Genomic DNA, 24,762 nt, shown 5'->3' on the forward strand with positions numbered 1-24,762 from the left:
AGTGGTACAATGGCTGTAGAGCACTCACCTTGAGCTGAAGAGCTGAGGGATAACACCAAGGCCCAGAGTTCAACCCCCATGACCAACAAAAAAATTAAAAAAAAAAAAAATGTCAAAATGAACTCCAGGAAATAGAGACAAGAGGATGTTTTTTCTTTTTTCTTTTGTCTGTTCATTTTTCTGTCTTGGGGGAGAGGTTAAGAGGAGCACAAAAATGGAGGACTATAGAGTGAATAAATGCAGCAGTGGTATTCATTAGGCATGATGTTGAAAATGAACTATACAACTTGTAGGTGGGGACAAGAGGGAAAAACTGGAAGAGAATAAGGGGTGCACTGTCCAAAAAGACCTGACAACTGTAATGTTTCTGTATATCACCTTTACAACAGCAATAATTTTTTTTTTAATTTTCTGGTCATGGGGCTTGAACTCTGGGCCTGAGTACTGTCCCTGAGCTCTTCAGCTCAAGACTAGTGCTCTATCACTTTGAGCCACAGCACCACTTCTGGTTCTCTGGTTGTTAATTGGAGATAAGAGTCTCAAGGACTTTCCTGCCCGGGTGGCTGGGTGGCTTTGAATCTCGATCCTCAGATCTCAGCCTCCTTAGTAGCTAGGATTACAGGCGTGAGCCACTAGCACCTAGCAATAAAACTTTTTATTAAAATGAACTATATAACTTGTGGCTGGGTACAGGAGGGAAAAACTGGGAGAGAATAAAGGAAAGTATTATACTGTCCAAAATGAAGTATATTCATTATCTGATTTCATTCATCAGTGCATCACCTTTGTATTAACAATAAAGTTTTTTAAAAAATTCAAAAGGCAGGGTCTGAAGAGCTTGTAGAAAGTTGAATATACAAGTTTCCTAGTGAACAACATACCTAGAACATGCAGGCTCCAAACTTCTTCCCCTCTACCTTGTCCTGTTCTTCTATTTTCTTTATTCTTTCTTTGTAACATTCTTTATAATAAACTAGTTAGTAGCAAATGTTTAAAACAAAAACAAAAAACAGTGATCTTGTTCAAGCTTTACTACTACAGAGCTATAACAAAACAGTTTGGTACTAACATAAAAACAGGTCCAGGGGCTGGGAAGGTGGCTCAGTGGTAGAGCGCTTGCCTTGCATGCCTGAGGCCCTGGGTTCGATTCCTCAGCACCACATAAGCAAAAAGAAAAAAGCTGGAAGTGGCGCTGTGGCTCAAGTGGTAGGGCACTAGCCTTGAGCTGAAGAGCTGAGGGACAGTGCTCAGGCCCAGAGTTCAGGCCCCACAACTGGACCAAAAAAAAAAAAAAAACAGGTCCAGAAATAAAGCTATATACTTAGTTATCTAGTATTCGACAGAAGCCAAAGATATCCAGTAGAATGAAAGATAGTCGGGTGTTGGTGGCTCATGCCTATAATCTTAACTACTCAGAAGGCTGAGATCTGAGGATCATGGTTCAAAGTCAGCCCAGGCAGGAAACTCTGTAAGACTCTTATCTCCAATAAACCACACAGAAAACTAGAAGTGGCACTGTGGCTCAAGTGGTAGAGTGCTTGCCTTGAGCTGAAGAGCTGAGGGACAGGGCCCAGGCCCAGAGTTCAAGCCCCACAACTGACAACAACAACAACAAAATAACCTCTTCAATAATTGGTGTTGGGAAAACTAGGCATCCATAAGCAGAAAACTAAAAGTGGAAAGTGGATACTTGTTTGTCAGAAGCATTAATATCAACTCAAAGTGGATCAAAGACCTCAATGTCAGACCTGAAACTTCAACTACTGCAAGATGGAGTAGGAGAAACATTAGAACTTATAGACATATGTAGGAACTTTTTTTTTTTTTTTTTGTCGGTCATGGGGCCTGAACTCTGGGCCTAGGCACTGTCCCTCAGTTCTTCAACTCAAGGCTAGCACTCTTAACGAATGAGCCACAGTGCCACTTCCTGCTTTTTCTGCTTTATATGGTGCTAAGGACTTGAACCCAAGGCCTCACACATGCAAGGCAAACATTCTACCACTGAGCCACCTTCACAGCCTGTAGGAACTTTTTGAAAGAGTCCCAGATAGGACAGACTTGACAAATGGGATTATATCAAAATAAGGTTTCTGCACAGAAAAAGACAGTTACTAAACTAGAAAGACAGTCAACAGACTGGGAGATCTTTACCAGCAATACATCTGACAAAGGCCTAATATCCAAAATACACAAGGAGCTAAAAAAATTAACCACCCTCCAAACTAATAAGCCAATCAATAAATGGCCAAAGGAGCTAAAGAGAGAATTCTCAGAAGAAGAAAGAATGGCAAAGAGACACATGAGGAGAAGCTCAACATCCTTGGCCATAAAGGAAATGTAAACCAAAATAACCTCAATATTCCATCTCGTCTCAATTAGATAGACCAATATCAAGGATTCCAACAACAACAAATGTTGGTGGGGATGTGGGGAAAAAGGAACCCTATTAGAATGTTGGTGGGAATGTCAACTAGGACGACCACTCTGGAAGGCGATTTAGATTCCTCAAAAAACTAAATATAGAACTTCCCTAGGGACCCAGCCATACCACTCTTGGGCATCTACCTAGAACATCACAAGTCAGGATTCTGTAAAGACACTTGACATGTAAAGACACACTGTGGCACTATTCACAATAGCCATGCTATGGAAACAGCCCAGATGCCCTTCAATAGATGAATGGATTAATAAATTGTGGTACATATACACAATGGAATTTTACTCATCCATTAGAAAGAATATGTCATTTGCAGGCAAATGTATGGACCTAGAACAAATCATGTTAAGTGAGGTAAGCCAAGCTCAGAGAGACAAACAGCACATTTCTTTCATATGTGTATGTGGAAGCTAGATAAATAGTATAATTGGACATGATAGCCTATACAGGACTCTAGGCATTCACACACAAACTGTCATCCTAAAGGAGGATGCCCTTAGGGGAGGAACCCAAAAGTGTAACTTCTTTGAACATTTAAAATACTATTTATTGAAATTAATTGCAGGAAATGGAAACATGGGTTTTTGTTTTGTTTCGTTTAGGGCTTTTTTGGTGGTACTGTGTGGTTTTGCTTTTAGGCTTTTTTTTTTTTTTTCTTTTTAGGGGGTACAGAAAGGGAGAGAGGAAGAGTGAATGAACGCAATCATGCTATCCAGTATACACTATATGGAAAATGAACTATGTAACTTGTGGGCAGGGACTAGAGGAGGAAACTGGGGCAAAGCAAGAGAAGGGATGACACTGTCCAGAAAAGAAATGTACTCATTACCTGATTTATGAAATGGTAACACCTCTGTGTAACATTTTAATAGTAACACATTTAAAAATTTTGTTGGTCTTGTATGTAAAAATCTTACATGTATTTGTTTGAAAACAGCAAGCATGAGGCAGCAGCTACATATAGTCAAGTATTATATTCAAAAAGACTGATCAGTCAGGTGCTGGTAGCTCACACCTGTTAACCTAGCTATCAGGAGGCTGAGATCTGAGGATCCAAGCAAGAAAGTTCATGAGTCTCTTACCTCCAATTAACCACCAGAAAACTAAAAGTGGAGCTGTGGCTCAAAGTGGTAAAGCACTAGCCTTGAGTAAAACAACTCAGGGAGAGCGCTCCCAAGCCCTGAGTTCAAGCCCTACAGCCACCCCCTCAAAAAAAAAATTGATCACTGGTAGTATAAATTAACAAATAAAAGTTTATTTTCAGGCTGGAATGTAGCTCAGTGGCAAAGTGCTTGCCTAGCAAGTGAACGTCCTGGGTCCCATCCCCAGTACCAAAAAAGAAAAGACAAAAACAAAAAAACAAAAAAAACAGGCCAGGAAGGTGGCTCAGTGGTAGAGCACTTGCTTTGCAATGCATGAGACCCTGGGTTCGATTCCTCAGCACCACATAAGCAAAAAGAAAAAAAAGCCGGAAGTGGCGCTGTGGCTCAAGTGGTAAAGCGCTAGCCTTGAGCTGAAGAGCTAAGGGACAGAGCCCAGGCCCAGAGTTCAGGCCCCACAACCGGACCCCCCCCCCAAAAAAAAAAAAAACGTTTATTTTCTAAATAAACTAACACCTAGATTATAAAAGTGCTTACTAGGTCATATTAGTTGTAGTTGAAATTGTTCATCAAAATATGCTAGATGCACTACCTTCTGGAAATTACCAATTTACATGTGCTTGTTAACTTTGGAAATGATACTCATCATCTTTGATTTGACTTAGACTCTCTTATCTGAATAGAAAATTACATAAAAGCCTTCTAAGGGTTAGTTAGGTAACTTGTAGTCCTAAGTTTAAAAAAATTACTCTAAATATCAACAAAATGGTGCTGAATCCTTTTTCAGCTTTTACTGAAGTTACAATAAACAATTTTTTAACTCTTCAGTTTACTGTCAATTTTATATATTCAATACTGTTTAATTATAGTCACAAAATAATTTGACATATCACACTTGATTACATTAAAGTTAATCCCTCAGCCCAGATGAGGTTAATGGAGTATAGACAGTTAAGCACATAAGCCAGGATACAAATCCTTTGTATTTAATGACCTTTTTGTTTCTCAGGTAGCCAACCAAACAAACCTAGCACGGAGAAGATTTATTTTGTTGGTCATTTTTATTCGTGTAATAAGAGCTATTAATGCCTATGGTAAACAGGCATTCAACAAGTTTTGGCAAACTTACCCCATCAAATAATGGTACAAGTCAACAAAAGTGATTTTTTAAAAATTAGGGATTTTCATGCCAGGAGTTTATATTTATCTACATTCATCCCTAAACTGTTTCCATTGGCCTGGTTCATCTGCTGTGCATTCTATTCCTCCATCAGAATATATTTGGTGCCTAGAGAGATCATGTTTGATGATGCCTGTAGAAATATTACTATTCTCATCTGATTGCTCTCATTTCTGATCTCTCCAGAAGCAGCACATCCACAAGCGACCATGAGAGAGAATGCCTGAGAAAGTTAAGTAGCTCCAGACTCTTAGGGAAGCCAGATGATCCCTGGGTATTTGACCAGGCATGGGCACCTGTGTGTGCGATGAATAACAGACATACAGACATACAGACAGACAGAGACACAGACAGATTAAAAAGAAAACACACACATGGGGGAGAGGGAGAAGTCGGGAGGTGCCAAGCAAGGATAAGGAACAATTACAATAGACAACAGTCCATAGTTCTCCAGGGAGATGCTTGTTGATAGGTACTTGCTGTGCCAGTTTATAACTCTTTAATTACTATATAATGGATTACTCTAGGAAATCCCAAATAATGTGCTGACGTGCTAGGATGGCATTTAACAAGACTGAAGAAATAACTATTCAACAACTATGGCTATAAATCATTATTTAATCACTGGTACAGCTGAATTACTGTACATACTAGCTTAATATTAGGAATGAACCCAGTATTCTATAATGCTTTTTAAAGATTTGAAATGATAATGTTCATATATTGTGTATCCCTCTTATATGTGTTACTAAATGATGTACACTAAAATGTTTTAATTTTTTCTCTGTGATGGCAAATTTGCTTTTCTCTTTGAAATATCAAATTTTGACTTACTCAAGTTCAGACTCACTTAAAATCTACAGGTACATATTCAGAGAATTGAATTTTCATTGTTAGGATGAGACATTCTATCTCTAGTAACTTTTTTCTTGAAGCAAATTTTATTCTTATAATAACATAGTTTACCAGTTTTCTTTAGAATGTGTCTGATACCTCTTTATATCCTTTTACTTTCTTCGCCCCAGTAATTGAACAATCTTTGTCTTTTATTATTTTTTGAGATAAGGTCTCACTGTGTTAAGATTGGCCTTGAACTCAAGTAATCTTTCTGCCTCCAACTCCTGAGTAGCTAGGACTATGGTGGCATATGCCGCCATACCGAGGTAATCGTTGTACTTTAATTAGAACATTTAGTACCTTAATATTCTAACAAGTACTATTTGGATTTTTAGCTACTCTTTATACTTTTTATTATACATTATTTTTTATTGTGTAGTGTTGGGGATCAAACTCAGGACTTCATATATGTATTATATATGCTATTGAACTACATGACCCTGCCCTTTTTGATTTTCCTTTTCTTGCTTTCTTTTGGAACTTTTCCCTTTATTCTTTACATTTTCTTCTACTAGTGTGAAAATTATATTTTCTTTTTTGTGGCTCCTTGAAAATTTTAGTATTCCTATTAAAGTTATATATCATAGTAAATATATATGTCAAAAATATCAGGAACTTAGAGTATTTCTTCATTATATTGTCTTTCTGTGCTCCATTTTTGTTCATCTCAAAGACATTTAGTTTTACATACATATTTACTATTTTCTTTGTTTTTCGTTCCTTCTGGCATCTCACCTACCTTTTTTTTTTTTTTTTTTGTCGGTCGTGGGGCTTGAACTCTGGGCCTGAGCGCTGTCCCTCAGCTCTTCAGCTCAAGGCGAGCGCTCTACCACTTGAGCTACAGCGCCACTTCCAGTTTTCTGGTGGTTTATTGGAGATAGGAGTCTCACAGTCTCTCCTGCCTGGGCTGGCTTTGAACCGCGATCCTCAGATCTCAGCCTCCTGAGTAGCTAGGATTACAGGCGTGAGCCACCAGCGCCCGGCCTCACCTACCTTTTGAATAACACTTTCAAGCCTCATACAGTGGTTCATGCCTGTAATCCTAGCAACCCACAAGGCTGAGATCTAAGAACTACGGCTCAAAGCCAGCCAGAACAGGAAAGTCTTTCAGATTCTTTTTTTTTAATTTTGATCTGTCTCTGTACTGAGAAGCCCTTGAAAGTGACAGTGGTTCTATTTGGCAAAATGATCTAAAGCATGTATAACTCACTGATATAAATACAGACAAATGATCTGTCTATAAAATTACTTTAGCTCCAGTGTAAATGTCAGGCCTAAGAATAGATGAAGCAAAAACTGAATTACTTTTATCTTGACAAAGATGAAAAAATGTGGTTATATACAGTGTTGACAAGAGTATGGGATGACAGGAACCTCCACATGTTTGAGAGGAATGAGAACTGGTAGGATCTTCACAGACAGAACCTTAATAAATAAAATCTTAATATCTGATTCATTCTAAGGACATAAATCTAAAAGATTTGTTCACAGATATTTTAAGATAATGAAAAATTTGAAAACACTGTTAAAATTACTCATTAACATAAGTAGCTCACAATATACTGTAAGGAAACAAGGCAAGCTACAAATTGGTATGGTTATATGTTTAGATTAAAAATAAACCTACATAAAAGGAAAATTTCCTTGGAATCCTTGGGTTGTTTTCTTTTTTTTGGGCGGGGGTGGTGTTTGCTGGTGGTCTTGGGGCTTGCAGCACTCAAGAGCCTAGGCACTGTCCTTGAGCTTTTTTGCTCAAGGCTAGCACTCTACCACTTGAGCCACAGCTCTATTTGGGGTTTTTGGTGATTACTCACCAAAAGTCTCACAGACTTTCCTGCCCATGCTGGCTTTGAACTATGATCCTCAGATCTCAGCCTCCATAATAGCTAGGATTACAGGCATGAACCACCAGCACCCAGCTTCTTGAAATCCATTTAATCTTGGATCACAGTGCTGTTTAGCTCATTTATTGCCTAAGTTTTTCATAAGTGTAACTAAATATTGTTGAATTATTGTTGTAAGTATCAGAATACCTAACCACCTTTTAAAATGTCTCTGGGAAAATGCAGTCCAGATCCAAATAAGAACTATGGGCAGTATTATCTGTCATTCTAATAGCCCTTGCAAATTTGAATTCAATTTTCCTAATTCATTCTACCATCACCATTCTGTACCTAAAACACCATCTTCAAAGGGCAGACACAACTTCTGCAAAGTCCTATAAAGTATAGGTAGAAAGTTATAGAGAGGATATAGGGAATAGAAGACTCTTGGTGCTTGGAGGAAGAAGGGAGCTTTAAGAAGAGGGTTTAAAGTCCTTGCCAGAACCTGCCAGGAGGTGACAAGTGTGCGTTTATCTGCTCAAGAAAGATTCGAAAATGGACACATATTTCCACCAAAATTAGCTTAGGGATGGAACTGCTTTCATTTTAGTCACCATCAATGTTATCCCTACATTTACAACACAGCAAGTACTCAAGAAACATTTGCTGAAGGAGGAACTAAGCAAATACTCCCAACTCTGAGGCCTTGATGTGATAAGAATTCACTGTGTCGTTACAGGGTGGAACTGTGCGCAATTTTTTTTCCTGACATGTCTCTTGGACTGTGTACTCACAGAACAGGGTTTTAAATATAAACAAGATACTTTCTTTTGTTTTGCCCCTGCTGTGGAGCTTGAACTCAGGGCCGGGCCTGAGCTCTTTTGCTCAAGGTTAGCGTTCTACCACTTAAGAGCCACAGAGCTACCTCCAGTTTTCTGGTGGTTAATTGGAGATAAGTCTCCTGGGCTTTCCTGACCAGACTCGCTTTGAATTGCAATCCTCAGATCTCAGCTTCCTCAGTAGCTAGGATTACAGGCATGAGCCACCGCGGCCCGGCTTCAAGACATCATGCTTCAAATTCTCCAAAGTATATCAAGACCAAACATCAAGTACCTAATCAGCTAAGAAAAAAAGCTGATGTTCTTAACAGATGCAAACGTCCTTCTATTTTAGGGTCTATTTTAGCATCTATCTTGAGCAGATGAATGCACACTTGTCACTTCCCCACAGATTCCGGCAAGGGCAGAGATTCTGCAGGCATTCGCTACTCTTACCAGCTTAGATGAAAGAAATGCAAGCCTAGGGTGACAGAAGAAAGAAAAAAAAACTCATCTTAAATGTGTTTATCGAGCGCCTACTGTGCGCCAAAAAACCTTAGCTATTGATTGGATCTGAAGGCAAGGGGAGTAAATCAAGCCTGCCTAACTCCTTTCAAAAGGTCACAGGGGCTCCACAGCGAACGCGCGCTTCCGAAAGAACCAAGGCCTGGCGGCTGGAGGCCGCCCGTGGACTGGCAGAACCTCAGCCCGAGCAAGTCGAGCAGAGCGAGCTCCGGGCACCGATACCTGTGCCCGGGCCCCGGCGGCAGAGCCGGGGAGGCGGTCCCGCCCTCCGAGGGGCCGCGCTTACCCGTCGGGCGAGTATTCGAGATTGAAGACCGCCCCGTGGGTGCGGGTGCTGAGGTACACCGAGTCCGCCGGGTGAATGGAACCATACAGGTTGGTCATCGTGCGGAAATTGTCCCGCGCCGGGTCCACAAACAGCCCCCGGCCCAGGCTTCGTTCTCTCAGCCACCCGAACAACCTGGCGCCCGGGCCGCTCAGGCCCGCGCTCGGGCCCTGCCGGCCCCGGCTCGCCGCCCCGCAGTCCGGCCCGGGCCGCAGGCGCGGCGAGGAGGGCGGCGACGGCTCTTCTTGGGCGCAGGCAGCCGACGACTCGCGAGCTCCGGGCGATGCCAGCTCGGTGGCGCGCGCGGCCGGGGTGCCCGGGAGGCGAGAGCTCCAGGCGGCCGGCTGAGGAACCGCATCAGCGCCCGGCTGTGGAGGCGCCGGCAGGGGAGCCGGAGACGGCAGCCTGGAGGCTGTCGCCTGCCCCGCGGGAGGCTCGGGCTCCTCCGCCCCGGCCGCCCGCTCTCCTCCCGGGCTGCGGGGCCAGAAGGGAAACATGACCGACACCCCCACCCCCAGCTCAGGACGCCGTCCCGCTGGCCTACACCTCGGTGCTCCCTCTCCAGCGCCACTTCCGGGTGCGGCGTCCTAAGCGGGTCGGCTAGGAAACCTGCGCTTGCGCTCTGCTGCCCTCTTCCGGGGACCAGGACAGCGGAATCACCAGCAGGTTCCGGGTTCCGCCGCCTCGGAGGATCCCAGTCCCGAGCAGTGAAGCTGTGACCTGAGTGGGACAGAGGAAGCCGGGACCGCACTGGCGTGCGACTGAGAGTCGGTCGGTGGCCGTCAGGGGGCGGCGGGCCACTGCCCCCGTTGTGGCTGGGTAGGAACACGTACTGTCGTCCCCATCGTGCAGGTGCCGAATAGATAGTAAAGTGGCGTGACTTAAGGCCTGCTCCCTCTAGGAATCCAAGGACATATGCCAAGAACTCATGCAGCTAGAAACCGAGGTCCTGGGCTGGGGGTATGACCCAAATGGCTAGAGTGCAAAAACCTAACTTCCATTCACAGTGCTGGCAAAAGAAAATGCCTAGAGGGGGCCTATTGGTGCTCTGAATATCTACCCCACTCCCAGGAGGTTTTTATCAAGGCCAGAAGCTTTCTCCAGGTAGGTAGAAACATTTATACCAATGTTGGAGTAACTGGAGAGCTGGAGGCCTGAATCAAATTAACTTCTCAGGAGGCATCCCACAGTGTCCTGCTTCTACTGCATCTGACAGTCATAGAGGCTAAGACAAATGTGACACATGACCATAGCTGCCGAAGATGACCACATATAACTTGTCTGCAGAAAAGCCTTAGCAGGGATTAGTGGTTTCTTTGGGGAGGGAATCAGAGTCCTTGATAAATGAGAGCTTGGGGAGCATAGAAAGAACAAATTTTTTCTAGGCCTTGAACAAAAGCAGTGTTGTAGCTCACATCTGGTGATAATCTGGAAGAAGGTCTAGCCTGTGAGGATAGACTGGAAAGATTTCTGGAGGAAAGGAATGAAATTCAAATTTAGCTAGTCATTCTATGAGGAGTTGCTCAATTTTTCCTGTCCATGATCTAAGGATAAGAAATAAATCTCTAGCGCTGGGAAGTTGGCTTAGTAGTAGAGCGCTTGCCTTGCATGCATGAGGCCCTGGGTTCGATTCCTCAGCACCACTTAAGCAAAAAGAAAAAAGCCAGAAGTGGTGCTGTGGCTCAAGTGGTAGAGTGCTGGCCTTGAGCTGAAGAGCTGAGGGACAGGGCCCAGGCCCAGAGTTCATGCCCCACGACCAGACCCCCCCCCCAAAAAAAAGAAAGAAATGTCTATCTAAAGATCAAGGCAGCTGATACATTTCCTACATTAACCCTACAAAGCAGAAGATGATTAACATCATGTTTCATGATTAACAAATAATGTGCCTATGGCCCACAACTTCTAGTTGCAACAAGTAGTAGAGGCCCTTTGCTACTGCCATCCCCAAATTATGGTCAACATTTAATGACCTGAAAAACCTTGACCATGATACATTTGCCAATATGATTTTTTTTTTCAGTACCAGAGTTTGAATTCACAATTGCTAGGTTGGTGTTCTACCACATGAGTCACACTTCCAGCTCTGCTTTTACTGGTTTGGAGATAGAGGCTAGTCAACTTTCCTGCTCAGACTAGCCTCAAACTGAGCCCCTCTGTATCTCAGTCTCCTGAGTAGTTAAGATTGCAAGTGTGAGTTACTCAGCTTTGGCCCTTGGACTTGAACTCAAGACCTCAGCACTGTTCCTGAGCTTCTTTTTTGGCTCAAAGTTAGTGTTCTACCACCTGAGCCATATCTTTACTTCTAGCTGTTTTTGTAGTTTATTGTAGATAGGCTTCTCATGGACTTTCCTGTCTGGAATGGCTTTGAACCAGCAGCCTCAGATCTCAGTCTCCTGAATAGCTGGGATTATAGGCATGAGCCACCAGCACTCAGATGATTATCTTTTTAGTAACAATTCTCAACTTTTTTTTTCTCAGTTGTGGGACTTGAACTCGGCCTGGGCGCTGTCCCTCAGCTCTTCAACTCAAGGATAGTGCTCCACCACTTGATGTTCAGCACCACTTCCAGTTTTCTGAGTGGTTTATTGGAAGTAAGAGTCCTACAGTCTTTATGCCCTGGCTGGCTTTGAATGAAGATCCTCTCAGCCTCCTAAATGTTAGGATTTTAAAAAGAGGTAGCCGAGTAAGAACAGCACCTTGCACGTGGTATTCAGGTAAGGGGTAGGTTTATTCAGTAGACCTGCTGGGACCAGGCAAGGTTGGCACTCCACTCAGCTGGCAAAAGAGAACGTCTGGCCCTGGGTTAGGCCTTATATAGGGTAGGGGTGGGGAAAGGTGTGTCCAGGTAAAGGGAAGTGGGACCAAGTAAGAGGTGGGACCAGGTGGGAGAAAGGTGTGGCCACATCAGATTCAGATGTGACCTCTTCTAGGTGTCCCAATTGCCTAGGTAACGCAGGTACTGGGTGGGGTCTGCTTGCCATCCAGGAATGGACCTTACACTTAGTAGCTAGGATTATAGGCATTAGCCACCAGCTTTGATAGATTAGGTATTCCAAGATATTTGAAGTATAATTCCAATAGAACAACGTGTTCTTCAAGGAACAAGATAACCAGATTTCAAGTTCAAGGGATTCAGAATTAATATACCATAACCTCAAAGCTGATCAAAAACTGTTCACTGACAACTCAGAATCTAGGAGCAAAAATATTTTGTAGATTTGCATGTAACTGTTAGTTAATGAGGATGATTCTTTTTTTTTTTTTTTTTTTTCAGGAAAACATACTTATTTTATTTTCATTTTCACCTCAGCAAATGCTCTCATTTGGCACCAAATTGGCCTCAAGCACCAAATTGGCCAACAAACCTGGGCTGTTCACAAGCTCCCATGCGTAGGTCTCTGCGCTCATGTGCATCAGTGCACCCCTTTCTGTCTTTAATCTCTTAGGGAAGCCTAAATTTGCCTATAAGGTGGTGGCAGAAGTTTGGGAAGCTGTAGTTTACTGAGATAGGAAGCCAAGCAATGCCTGATACCAGAGTTCTTTTCTCGGGTGGCAGATACCCAGATAGGATCCTTATTATAATCGATTCGGCTTCCTTCCGTCTCTTTCTGGGCTGGTGGCACAGTGGAGAAGATGCAAACTGCTTCTTATTTTCAGACCTCAACCATCTAAGAACCAAAGTCTGGCCTGCATAGATGGAGCTGTGAGCTTTTAGGTCAGTGGTGCTGGCAAGACAAAATCCCTGAGTCCAGATTTATTGCCTTTGTAAAGGAATACTTCTCTAAGACCTATAGAAAATGCTCAGAGCTCGTTGGGACAGTCTGCCAGTGTGAGAGTTCCAAAGTCAAGAGTTCAGGGCTATTTCTGCTAGGAACCCTCTCAGGATCTCATCGGTTCAGGATTAGCTATTCAAAGCATGAACAACAGGAAACATATCGCATGGATCAAGGCTGCTCGCGTTCCTCAGAAGTGACTGGCAGGGAGAGAAAAGTGCTCGCTCAGCGGGGCAGTCAGGCACTGCCCTAATGAGGATGATTCTTGAAATGCCATCTACAAACTTAAGGCAGCAATTCAACACAGATAATTTTTAAAACTGCCAGTTTTTTAAATTGTTACTATATAAAGTGTGAGTACTCCAAATAGTTTTTACTAAAACTGAAAATAAGAATACATGATATAGAGAGTATGGGTATATTTTGAGATTACTTGTACACTGTCAATCTTATTTCTTTTTTTTTTTATTTTTTTGGGTCCGGTCGTGGGGCCTGAACTCTGGGCCTGGGTGCTGTCCCTCAGCTTTTCAGCTCAAGGCTAGCGCTCTACCACTTGAGCCACAGCACCACATAAGCAAAACGAAAAAAGCCAGAGCCTCATGCATGCAAGGCAAGCGCTCTACCACTGAGCCACCTTCCCAGCCCTCAATCTTATTTCAAAGTCACCTTATGTAAATACATTTTACCTGATTCTGAAAAAGCCAATCACAAGGAGATTGTGAACCTGAGCTCAATCAATCTAAATAAAGAAGCAGGGCCTGCAGGTTAGGTATAAATGGGGGGGGGGGGGGGCAGTCAGCCTGCTCTGTGTGCTTGTTTGCCAGATTTTTAGCTGTTGGTGCAGGAATAAATTGTGAATTGCTGGGATGAAAGAGAAAATAAATACAGTCAAGCGCCAGTGGCTCACACCTGTAATCCTAGCTACTCAGGAGGCTGAGATCTGAGGATCGAGGTTCAAAGCCAGCCCGGATGTAAAGACCATGAGACTCTTATCTTCAATAAACCACACAGAAAACTGGAAGTGGCACTGTGGCTCACATGGTAGAGCGCTAGCCTTGAGCTGAAGAGCTGAGGGACAGTGTTCAGGCCCAGAGTTCAATACCCACAATCAAAAACAAAAAACCATTGATATAAGGACTGCTAAAGTACATCAGTAGGAAAAACATCCCAGGTTAATTGAAAGGCACTAAAACTAAACTGTAACTGAGCCTGCTGCTGCTCCTACCTTTGAGAGCCTTTAACTCTGTTAACCATGTTAACTCTTATAAGGAATTCATTTCAAATCATTATGTACAGATTGGTTTCTGTGTAATACCACTTTGGAAAACTAAAACATTTTCAACCGTAATAGTTAGTATGTTAGCTGTCATCAGTTCTTCAAAAATATTTAATGCATCCTCTTAATTCCTTTGCCCCTGATGTTCCTGTTAGATCACAACACAAGTAAATTAGGATTTTTCTGAAATATGTTCCCCAGGCCCAATAACAATCTCCCCCAGATACCCATAGCACTTAGAATCTATCTCATTAGGCGAGCAGTGAACAAAATTATTTATTTACTTTCTTTTCCATGCAATGCCTAGATTTAAAAAAAATATATTGCTTTCCAACTGGAATGTTACAAAGCAACATGACTGAAATAATAAACACTGGCCTTTCCTGTCACTGCTCCCTGTCAGGGGCCAGTGAGATCACTGAGCATGCTATTAGAACCATTGGTTCTGCCCATCGAATAGAATTCTTTGTTGGGAATGAGATTGACAAAATTAACAAAGCGGTTGACCATGGCATAAAAAGCTGAAATGGAAGCTATGTCCCAGGCATCTTCTCGATTGAAGCCATGCGCCTCCAGCTTTGTGAAATGGTCATCTGTTATGTCATCACCTTGGGAAACAGCAAGTGCAAACTCTAGCATTGCTTTTTCCCGAGCAGGGAGGTTGGACTTTCTCCAATTGACACATACCTGAAAGAAAGTACACTATCAGCATTTGAATCTCTATTATGTATTTCAGACAACAAAAACAGAAGACCTAATAAAATTGGCATTATTGAAAAATATTCAAGGTTAGAATAAAGGGAGAAAATTCAGATCAAAACAAACTTCTAAGAAGGATAATTCATTTTTTCAAGTCCATATAAACCTGGATATCTAGCTCAGTACCACCTCTACCAAATTTTCTGTTTGTTTGTTTTTGTTTGTTTTGAATAGTTGAGGCAGAAGGATTTCTTCTTAGAGTCCAGGAGTTGGAGGCCATCTTGAACAACAGAGATTTTTCACTCTTTCTCTCTCTTCTTCTTTCTCCTCTTCTTCCTCCTCCTCCTGATGGCACTGGGCCTTGAACTCATGCTTGCTATGTAGGAGCTCTACCATTTGAACCACACTTCTAATGCTTTTTTTTGTTTTTGTTACTTTCCAGATGAGGTCTCAAGATTTTTCCCAAGACTGGTCTCCTACCTAGAGTCTCCCACATAGCTATGATTACAGATGAAATACCACTACATACCTCAGGCTTATTGATTAAAATGGGGGTCTTATTAACTTTTTGGCCTTGAATTTCAGTCTTTGGATATTGGCCTCCCAAGAAACTGGGATGATAGTTCCAAGACTATGTCTCATAAAAACTGGGAGCGGGCGGAATAAAAGCAAATTCTTCCTTTAAACATGCATACTTCAAAAATCTCAGAACCAAACCATAGATATTTCATATGAGAAAAGTAGAGTTCCAAGACTACCCTTTTGCCCCTAATTTATCCCAAACAAGACAATATTTGCAAAATTGAGAGCTTAGCGTACATTTAGCTATTACTATATGCTAAGAATATGCTGTGTTTCATATTCAATATCTTCTTTTTTTTGTCGCTTGTGGGGCTTGAACACTGAGCCTGGACACTGTCCCTCAGCTCTAGCACTCTTACCACTTGAGCCACAGTGCCACTTCCGGTTTTCTGGAGGTTAATTGGAGATAAGAATCTCATGAACTTTCCTGCCTGGGCTGGCTTTGAACCACAGTCCTCAGCTCTCAGCCTCCTGAGTAGCTAGGATTTCAGGCATGAGTCACCAGCATCTGGCAATATCTTACTTCTTACAAAAACCTTAGGCAGTCCTAATTTTTTACTTTTCTCCCTATTTTATTTACAAAGAAACTACAGCTCAAAGACTTGAAGTGAATTCCCCAAGATCACATAGCTTAACCAGTCATGGCGGTACATACCTGTAATCCTACTAACTTAGGATGTAAAAGTAGGTCAACTTGGGCAAGGTAAGACCATAACTCAAAAACTAAATACAAACGAATGTTCCAAAATGATAAGCAGACAGGCCAAGGTCTAGAGCCAGCAGAAAGGAATAGAACCTAACAAGCCGGTTGGAGCCCATTAGGAATAATTAGTAGGTGGCCAAAACAATACACGTAGAAGACAAACTTTGAAAACAGACTCTGCCACTCTGAACATCAGGTATAAAATGGTACAAATAAGGCTTGCCTTAGGGAGTTGGGAACATTCAAGAGAATGTATATCAAGTAACCAATACCATGTTTGGCTAGAGCTCAGGCTCAGTCACCTGCTACTCCCAAGCATCACACACATACAAACACAGTTGGGAAAAATGATGGGGTCCAGAAGAGAACTCCAACAGTGAGAAGAGCAGGAGTTCCCTGCACAATACAGTGTTACAGATTTTGTCCTTCAGGTACATAGAGGTCCTAAAACTGCCACAGGGGAGGAAAGGCACTAACCTGGTCAGAAAGCTCTGGGTTCTTTGAGAAGACCCTGTGCTTGGCACTATGGACTATCACACTGTATAGGCAATTGTTGGCCAGGCTGGTCACTATAATGATAAGTTCCTTGTCAGCTCTGCTGAGCTTACCTGGAGGGAAGAGGAAAGGAGACCTATATACATGCCATGTTTAGCAACAGGTTCTACCTACTCACCTACTTGTGAACTTATACTTTCATTTCCAGGCCCTTACTACCCACAACCCCATTTTATTTTCTTCATGGTATTTAATACTTTCTGAAGTCAACTTGTTCTATTTTGTTTAGTTGTTCCCTGTCTGTTTTCTCCTCTCAAGAATAGGTTGAAAGCCCAGACATTTTTCAGACTTGTTTATCACTATATCCCTAGTGGAGAACCTATATAGTAGTTGCTCAGATATGTTAAATAAATTACTAAACTGAAGGAATATTTTATGAGGTCCATCAAGTACAGGGATAATAGTTGTAAAAGAGGAAGGAGGAAGAAGAGGAGGAAGGAAAGGAAGGGAGGGAGGGAGGGAGGAGAAAGAAAATAAGAAAGAAGGGAGGGGGAGGAGGAAGTAGGAAGAAGAAGGAAGAGAATTCCTAATCTACTACCTGGGGGTCAAGAGAAACACAGAGAGAGGCATCCCACTTTGATACCTGGTACAGTTCTGGGAGTTTTACATATATAATCTCACTCTTCAGCTCTGTGTGTGTGTGTGTGTGTGTGTGTGTGTGTGTGTGTGTGTGTGTGTGTGTGTGTGTGTGTGTGTGTGTGTGTGTGTGTGTGTGTGTGTGTGTGTGTGTGTGTGTGTGTGTGTGTGTGTGTGTGTGTGTGTGTGTGTGTGTGTGTGTGTGTGTGTCTATTTTGGTGCTGGTACTGGGGCTTATATTCAGAGCCTGAGCACTATCTCTAAGCTTCTTTTTATTCGAGGTTAGTGCTCTACCACTTGAGCTACAGCTCTACTTCCAACTTTTCTAGTGCTAAATTGGAGATAGAGTTTCACAGACTTTCCAGCCTGGGCTGGTTTCAAACTGTCATCCTCAGATTCCATCCTGCTAGTAACACTGGTAGGCACTGGTAGGCATATGTCCCTTCCTTTAAGGTCATTGACTAAAGTTGCATATACGTCTTCCATTTTCATCCCATTGGCCAGAATTTTATCTTACTGTGGCTAGAATTACAGGCATGAGCCACTGGTACCCAACTATCATTTTTTTTTGGGGGGGGGAGGAGGTATGGTCGTGGGTCCTGAACTCTAGGCCTGGGCGCTGTCCCTCAGCTTTTTAGCTCAAGGCTAGCACTCTACCACTTGAGCCACAGCGCCACTTCCGGCTTTTTTCTTTTTTCTTTTTGCTTATGTGGTGCTGAAGAATCGAACCCAGGGCCTCATGCATGCAAGGCAAGTACTCTACCACTGTGCCACATTCCCAGTCAACTATCATTTCTATAACTATAAAAACTGCATCCGGAGATGACACAGAACCTAAGCTTCTTACTAACACTAATGATCTGGGATATACAGGAAGGAATGCTGGAAGCAGACACTGGATCTCATCCAAGAGAGATTTAGTATTGTTTATCCATTTACCTGTTTCTTTGTTGATGATAGCATTGTAATAAGCAAAGAAAGCCCTGAATTCCACTGGTCTGTAAGATAACACTTTAAATGTATTTGGTAAAAATCCTATCTGTGGGGAAAGCAAAAAAGTGGGTCACAAAAAATGAAAACTAAAAGCAGAATAGACACACAGAAACTCAGTACTCCTCATATTGTCTGCTGAATGATAGAACCTCAGCCTTCCAACATGTATTTTCACCATTAGGGGATTGTTAAGTGTTACTTCTATAAGTGTACAATGGTGATTTTTTTTGTTAAGTAATCTTATGAAACAGAATTTGGAGATTGTTGAAATAAATCATAACCTTTCTGTTATACAATACTATATCATGGAGCTACTAAAATAATGTTTTGACCTAGAAACAAACAGATTATGTGGCCTCATTAAAGAAAATCTGCTTGTATATTTAAAACAAAAAAAATAGAAAAAAAGAAAACAAATCAAATGCTATTAGTGGTTGGCTTTGTATAACAGAATCAGATTTTTATTATTTTGGAATTTTCTTACTAATTTTTATAGGAAAGAACAAGATACATTTCATATTTAAGTAGTTAGCACATATTTTCCATGTTATATACGTGCTAACCTGAATTGCAGAACACATATCTGTCACAAGTGGGAAGAGGCCTGAGTGACAAAGAAGGATCCTAGAACCCAGGACACTGTACCTAAGCTGAGAAGAAAAATGGATGGTACTGTGGTAGGGCCCGCAGGTAGGGAGGGACCCATCCACAGTGGGGGATTTGGACAAATGACAAAATCACTACCAGTAAGGTGGTTCCACTCACACCTCACTGCAGTAACTCCCTCTGAAGAGTAACTACACAGTAACTCCACTGCAGTAACTCCCAGGTGATATCTCACCGTCTTTTCTACCTCCTCCATGAGCTCTACCATGTCAAAAGGCAGGTCTTTCTTGTAGGGAATGGGATAACGACCAATGGGTTGGAACTGCTTTTCCTTCTGATCCCAATAAAGGCGCATATTCAGGGTCACCACAGGCAACTTTTTCCCAGTCCTACTTCTCAGAAGGCCAATTGGAGTCTGAAAGGAAACAAAGATAGATTTGGATGAGCTATTAAAGGAATGGCTTAAATAGCTACAATATATCTGGGCCTTAAGGAGATACTGCTAACAGTTTCTATCTCCCGATCTGAAGTACTTAGTTCTAAAAAGGATCCTGGGTCCAACATGAAACAAAGCTGTAATCAGTTGGGAGTGTGTGACTTGGGAAGAGGAGCTGGTAGCCCACATAAGCTGCCTTAAAGTCCATGTCAGGTATCATCCAATAACTATAAATCCTGGGTTTCTTCTTGGCCATGAGGATTTTCTGTGGTTCCAGGTCTACCAAGTGACTGTCAGGATCAGCATTCACTTACAGTAACAATAATTTACATAATGAACACTATGTACCATTTTTGTTTTTGTTTTGCCAGTCTTAGGGCTTGGATGCTGTTCTTGAGTTCTTATGCTCCAGGCTAGCACTCTACCACTTGAGCCACAGGGGTTGCTTAACTGGAGATCAGAGTCTCACATGCTTTCCTGCTTGGGCTGACTTTAAACCTCGATCCTCAGATTACAGGTTTGAGCCACTGGTTTCCGGCTGTAACCAGCTTCATTGCATGCGTGCGTGCATGCGTGCATGTGTGTGTGTGTGTGTGTGTGTGTGTGTGTGTGCGTGTGCGTGTGCGTGTGTGTGTGTGTGTGTGTGTGTGTGTTTCTATTACCAGGGCTTAAACTCAGGACCTCAAGCTTTTGCTGAACTTTTTTTGTTCACACCTCTAGTCCATCTTTTTTCTACTTATTTCAGAGATGGAATCTCACAGTCTCTTTTGCCTGAGCTGGCTCCTTTCAGATCTCAGCCCCTGAATAACTAGGATTATAGGTTTGAGCCACCATTGCCTAGCTTGATCTAACACTTCTACTAATCAAAAGAATGTCCACAAGTTACAGAAACAGGCACCCATGTTATAAGATCCTATCATTTGTAAGATTACTCCAGACCCAATACCTCTATGTTTGGGAAAAAACATTAAACATGTAACATCAAAATAATTAAATATTACCTAGTTCCTTATACAAAGAAATCATTTATCTGCAGGAAAGTTTAAGCTATACCCTCTAACCTACTTTAGCTAATACAAATAGCTCCAAAAGGGGAGCTCTGAGCTCTGTACCTGTATTCCACTCCACTTGGAAGTATTGTAGCCAGAATTAGAGGACACAGGCCTAACTTCAGGCTTCCATGACCCAGGTCCAGCCACCACCAGGATTGGTGAAAGGGAGAGAAAGATTTATTAATGTGGCAGAAACATGTGATAAAGGCAAAGTAAACATTTCAGCCCATCTTTGAGGTACGGACATGAGTTTAGATTTAAATAGGGAAAGATGTGGGGCAAGAGTGATATGTATACATAATCTCATAATACATAAATCTCAGACCAAATGGTTGATTATCTCAGTTCTGGTTCTGTGAGGGGGTTCAAAAAGGTCGTTTAAACTCTTATCACTTGATGGGAGCAATATGGTTCCCATGAGATGATCAGTTTGTGAGAACGATTATCACATATAATTGTTCTCATGTCTGTCCTGTTCTGTGAGGCTCTGCTGATCTTTTTCTTGCGAGTTTTTTACTCTCATCATAAAAACATTATTGGTTAATCTTAGATTCCTTGGTGCTGCAAAGAGAATGGCTCAGAGCAAAGACAGAATATGGAGTTGAGAAATGCCAAGTTTTTTATCCCACTAATTATCCATTGGGCATTTGCAGTCCCAGTGAGGATTTGGTGCTTTAGGCAAAAGCAGTTTCTAAGTAGCTGTTATACTTTGCTTTACTTGCCTAATATTTTGTCCACTTTCTGTCTCATGAATCATCCTAAAATTCTCTGACACATTCAAGAAAACTGGGTACCAGGATATGAATTGAGGTTTTTAATCCCCCCAGGTCAAAAAACCTCCTCCTCCTCCTGTGTTGGCTCATGCCTATAACCCAGCTACTAGGGAGGCAGAGATCATGAAGATTGTGGTTTGAAGCTAGCCCAGGCAAAAAGTTAGCGAGACTAACCCCTATCTCAACAAACACTCTGGGTGTGTGGTTTGGAGATAGAATCTCCATCACATGTCTGTCGTCTCAGCCATGCAGGAGGCATAAATAGGAGGGTTGAAGGTTAGGCCAGTCCAGGCACACAATACAAGGCCCTGTGTGAAAAACATAAAGGGCTTGGAGTATGGTTATAATTGTACAGCACCTATCCAATGAGAGCAAGACTGAGTTCAAACCCTAGTACCACCAAAAAATACACCCCCTCCTGGACTATACTCCAGTGATAAGTCAGGCTGCCATCAGTGGACTAGTGGATAAAGAAAATACACAATAGAATATTATTCAGCCATAATGAAAATGAATTTCAAATAACACAATTGTGTTATTTGAAGGAAAATGAATCAACAGGTTAAATGAAATAAGCCAGACTTAGAGAGACAAATGACACATGTTTTCTCTCATGTGAGTCTAAATTTAGCAAAAAAAAAACAAGCTATATGAAAGCAGGAGTATTTGGGAAGAGGCCAGTGTGAAAGAAGGGGGACAAGAGAAGATAAGTAGGGAAGTGAATACCATCAAGGTATTTAATATGCATACTAAAATGTCATACTGAAGCTCATTATTTTGTACAGTTAATATATGCCAGTTAAAAAATGAAAAGAAGGACTGGGAAGGTGGCTCAGTGGTAGAGTGCTTGCCTTGCATGCATGAGACAGTAGGTTTGATTCCTCAGCACTATATAAGCAGAAAAAGCCAGAAGTGGCACTGTGTCTCAAGTGGTAGAGTGCTGGCCTTGAGCTGAAGAGCTGAGGGACAGCACCCAGGCCCAGAGTTCAGGCCCCACGACGGACAAAAATAAATAAATAAATAAAGGAAAAAAACAGACTTAAATCCAAAATACGAAAACTCTTTTAACTTAGTAAGACAAGCAATCTAATTTTTTTTTTTTGGTCGGTCGTGGGCTTGAACTCTGGGCTTGTGCGCTGTCCCTGAGCTCTTCAGCTCAAGGCAAGTGCTCTATCACTTGAGCCACAGAGCCACTTCCAGTTCTCTAGTGGTTTATTGGAGGTAAGAGTCTCACAGACTTTCCTGCCTGGGATGACTTTGAACCACAATCCTCAGATCTTAGTCTCCTGAGTAGCTACGATTACAGGCAAAACAGCTTGTAATCCTAGCCATTCAGGAGGCTTCAATCTGAGGATCTAAGTTCAAAGCCAGCGCTTGCAGGAAAGTCCATAATACTCTTTTTTTTTTTTGGGTCCGGTCTTGGGGCCTGAACTCTGGGCCTGGGCGCTGTCCCTCAGCATTTCAGCTCAAGGCTAGCGCTCTACCACTTGAACCACAGCGCCACTTCCGGCTTTTTTCTTTTTGCTTATGTGGTGCTGAGGAATTGAACCCAGGGCCTCATGCATGCAAGGCAAGCGCTCTACCACTGAGCCACCTTCCCAGCCCGTCCGTAATACTCTTATCTCCAATTAACCACCAAAACGTCCAACTTGAGCAAAAACTCAGGGACAGCACCCAGAGAAGAAGAAAAAAGAAAAAGAAGGAGGAGGAGGAGGAAAAAAAGGAGGAGGTTGAGGAGGAAGAGGAGGAGGAAGAAGAGGAGGAGGGAGGAAAAGAAATTTGTAGAACTAAATTTTTCGTGGTAGTAGTACAACCCAAAAGTTTACTAAAAATAAATCGATGCTGGGTACCACCTATAATCCTATAAACTCAGAAGTCTGAGATCTGAGGATGGCAAACTCTGTGAGACTCATCTTTAATTAACCAGCAACAATCAGGAAGTAGAGCTGTAGCTCAGGTGGTAAGAATCCTAATCTTAAACAAAGAAAGCTCAAGGACCGGCTCCCCCTCTTCCCCAATTAAGCCCAATGCTGACTGAAAATGAGTGCAGTCTGTATTATGCAAATAAAGCTTTTTTTTTTTGGTCAATCATTGGACTTGAACTCAGGACCTGGATGCTGTCCTTGAGGATTTTCTGCTCAAGACTAGCGCTCTACCACTTTGGGCCACGGGAGCCACTTCCAGTTTTCTGGTAGTTAACTGGAGATAAGAATCTCATGGGCTCTCCTCCCTGGACTGGCTTTGAACTGCCATCCTCAGATCTCAGCCTCTTGAGTACCTAGGATTACAGACATGAGACACCAGTGCTCTGCAGGATATATACGTACGTGTGTGTGCGTGTGTGTGTGTGTGTATACACACACATATATTCAGGTATTCAGAGAGATAAAATAACATGTGAGTGGGGTGTGTTTGCTCACATCTATAATCTCAGCTACTCGGGAAATACTTGGCTATATGGAAATGAAAACCAGAGGCATTTGAAGGCACAGTGGACTTCTCTGCCCTGGCTCCACACGGAACTTCATCTACCTGGGGCACAATCAAGAAAACAGTGACCACCTGGCCTGGACTGTTCCCCGGGCCCCCTATTTATTCTCCAATGGCTGCAGGCCCAGGCACCAGGAAACCTTGACGCCCAACAGTTGCTGGTGGGAAGACTCCCCACCTTGCCCCAGCCCCAGCCCGCGCACCGCACTCACTTGCTGCCACACTCACTTGCTGCCACAGGATGCCGAGCAGGCGAAGCAGCGACATGGCGGCATGCGCTGCTCGGTGGCCTTCCGGCACGTGGGACCCTCTAGGCGCGTCCAATGGGCGGAGCCCGGAAGGTGCTGGCACCACGCCCCCTCGGGCCTGGGAGCTCTACATCTTCAGGAGACGCCCTACCTTCCAAGTTTCAGTTGTTTTCTGTGATCACATGGGTGTAGAATGGACATCGCCAGCTGCTCCACAGACAATGGCCTTGATAGGACTCCTCCTCTAGATCTGAATCCAATTTCTCCAGGACACCTCACTATTGACTTGTGGAGCCTGAGGGTGTCCAATAAACATTACCCACCTCTTGTCTGCCAGGCCAGGACCTGGAGTCCTTGAGCACCGTCTGTACCCAGCTTGGGATAGGGAAGAGAAAATCACAATACGTACTTTCTCCGTCCAGGGTGCTTTCCCCCACCCCTGCCAGAGAGGTAAAGAACTAGTTAACAAATAATTCAAAAGAACATATATTTGTTTGCTTTTTACTACGCTCCATGAAAGTGACTCGCCCCGCATCTTGCTAAATCTAGAGATGTTAATGATAGTGATTTCAGTTAACCAAAAAAAAAAAAAAAGTTGAAAATTGAAGCCCTGAAATTCCTGTACTGTGGATTTGGGTTTCAGCTGTTTTTTGTATCAGCAAATGAAGTGTGCTACAGTGAAAAGTAGGACCAGGGATTGGTTTAATTTATTTTCCTAGATCATGTAAGTATGTTTTCAGGTTTTTGTTGTTGTTTTTAAAGGTCTGGGGAGAAGTTCCACCAGGCATGCCAGAACTTGATCCATAAAGAATTGGAACTACAGATGAGATCATAGCAAGGAAGGCAAATAGATAAAAGATAGATAGATAGATAGATAGATAGATAGATAGATAGA

At 42.6% G+C, this 24,762-nt stretch overlaps 2 protein-coding genes and 1 long non-coding RNA gene across 3 annotated transcripts in view; 1 reads left to right on the plus strand and 2 right to left on the minus strand.

Moving 5' to 3' along the window:
• The window catches only part of LOC138807540 (DDB1- and CUL4-associated factor 10), a 49,817-nt gene extending 40,186 nt beyond the window's left edge, over positions 1–9,631 (minus strand). Inside the window, exon 1 of the mRNA XM_069993297.1 lies at positions 9,067–9,631. Within this exon, the coding sequence (XP_069849398.1) occupies positions 9,067–9,602 (536 nt within the window). The 5' untranslated portion in view covers positions 9,603–9,631. The remainder of the gene's footprint in view (positions 1–9,066) is intronic.
• Positions 9,632–9,761: 130 nt separating this feature from the next.
• LOC138807546 (uncharacterized) lies at positions 9,762–13,228 on the plus strand. The gene is made up of 3 exons (XR_011366200.1): positions 9,762–9,924; positions 11,584–11,819; positions 12,380–13,228. It is a non-coding gene; the product is annotated as an uncharacterized lncRNA (long non-coding RNA).
• Positions 13,229–14,453: 1,225 nt separating this feature from the next.
• Positions 14,454–23,886, minus strand: LOC138807555 (uncharacterized). The gene is made up of 5 exons (XM_069993319.1): positions 23,848–23,886; positions 19,104–19,283; positions 18,209–18,308; positions 16,616–16,746; positions 14,454–14,841 (listed from the first exon to the last, which is right to left on the minus strand). The coding sequence occupies exons 1-5, from the start codon at positions 23,884–23,886 to the stop codon at positions 14,554–14,556; spliced, it is 738 nt and encodes a 245-aa protein (XP_069849420.1). The 3' UTR covers positions 14,454–14,553.
• Between the last annotated feature and the right edge of the window lie 876 nt (positions 23,887–24,762).

This window comes from Dipodomys merriami, unplaced genomic scaffold, assembly GCF_024711535.1.
Source record: "Dipodomys merriami isolate MVZ:Mamm:240054 unplaced genomic scaffold, mDipMer1.0.p SCAF_420, whole genome shotgun sequence".
NCBI lineage: Eukaryota > Metazoa > Chordata > Mammalia > Rodentia > Heteromyidae > Dipodomys > Dipodomys merriami.

What these genes read in the sequence shown, in the direction of transcription:
- LOC138807555 (XM_069993319.1), bottom strand. Translation starts at nt 23,886, where the DNA reads ATGTCGCTGCTTCGCCTGCTCGGCATCCTGTGGCAGCAA. An exon ending in TCGGCATCCTGTGGCAGCAA is followed by an intron (nt 19,284 to 23,847) that starts GTGAGTGTGGCA and finishes GTTTCCTTTCAG; the next exon opens with ACTCCAATTGGCCTTCTGAG. An exon ending in TGGAGGAGGTAGAAAAGACG is followed by an intron (nt 18,309 to 19,103) that starts GTGAGATATCAC and finishes CTTTCCCCACAG; the next exon opens with ATAGGATTTTTACCAAATAC.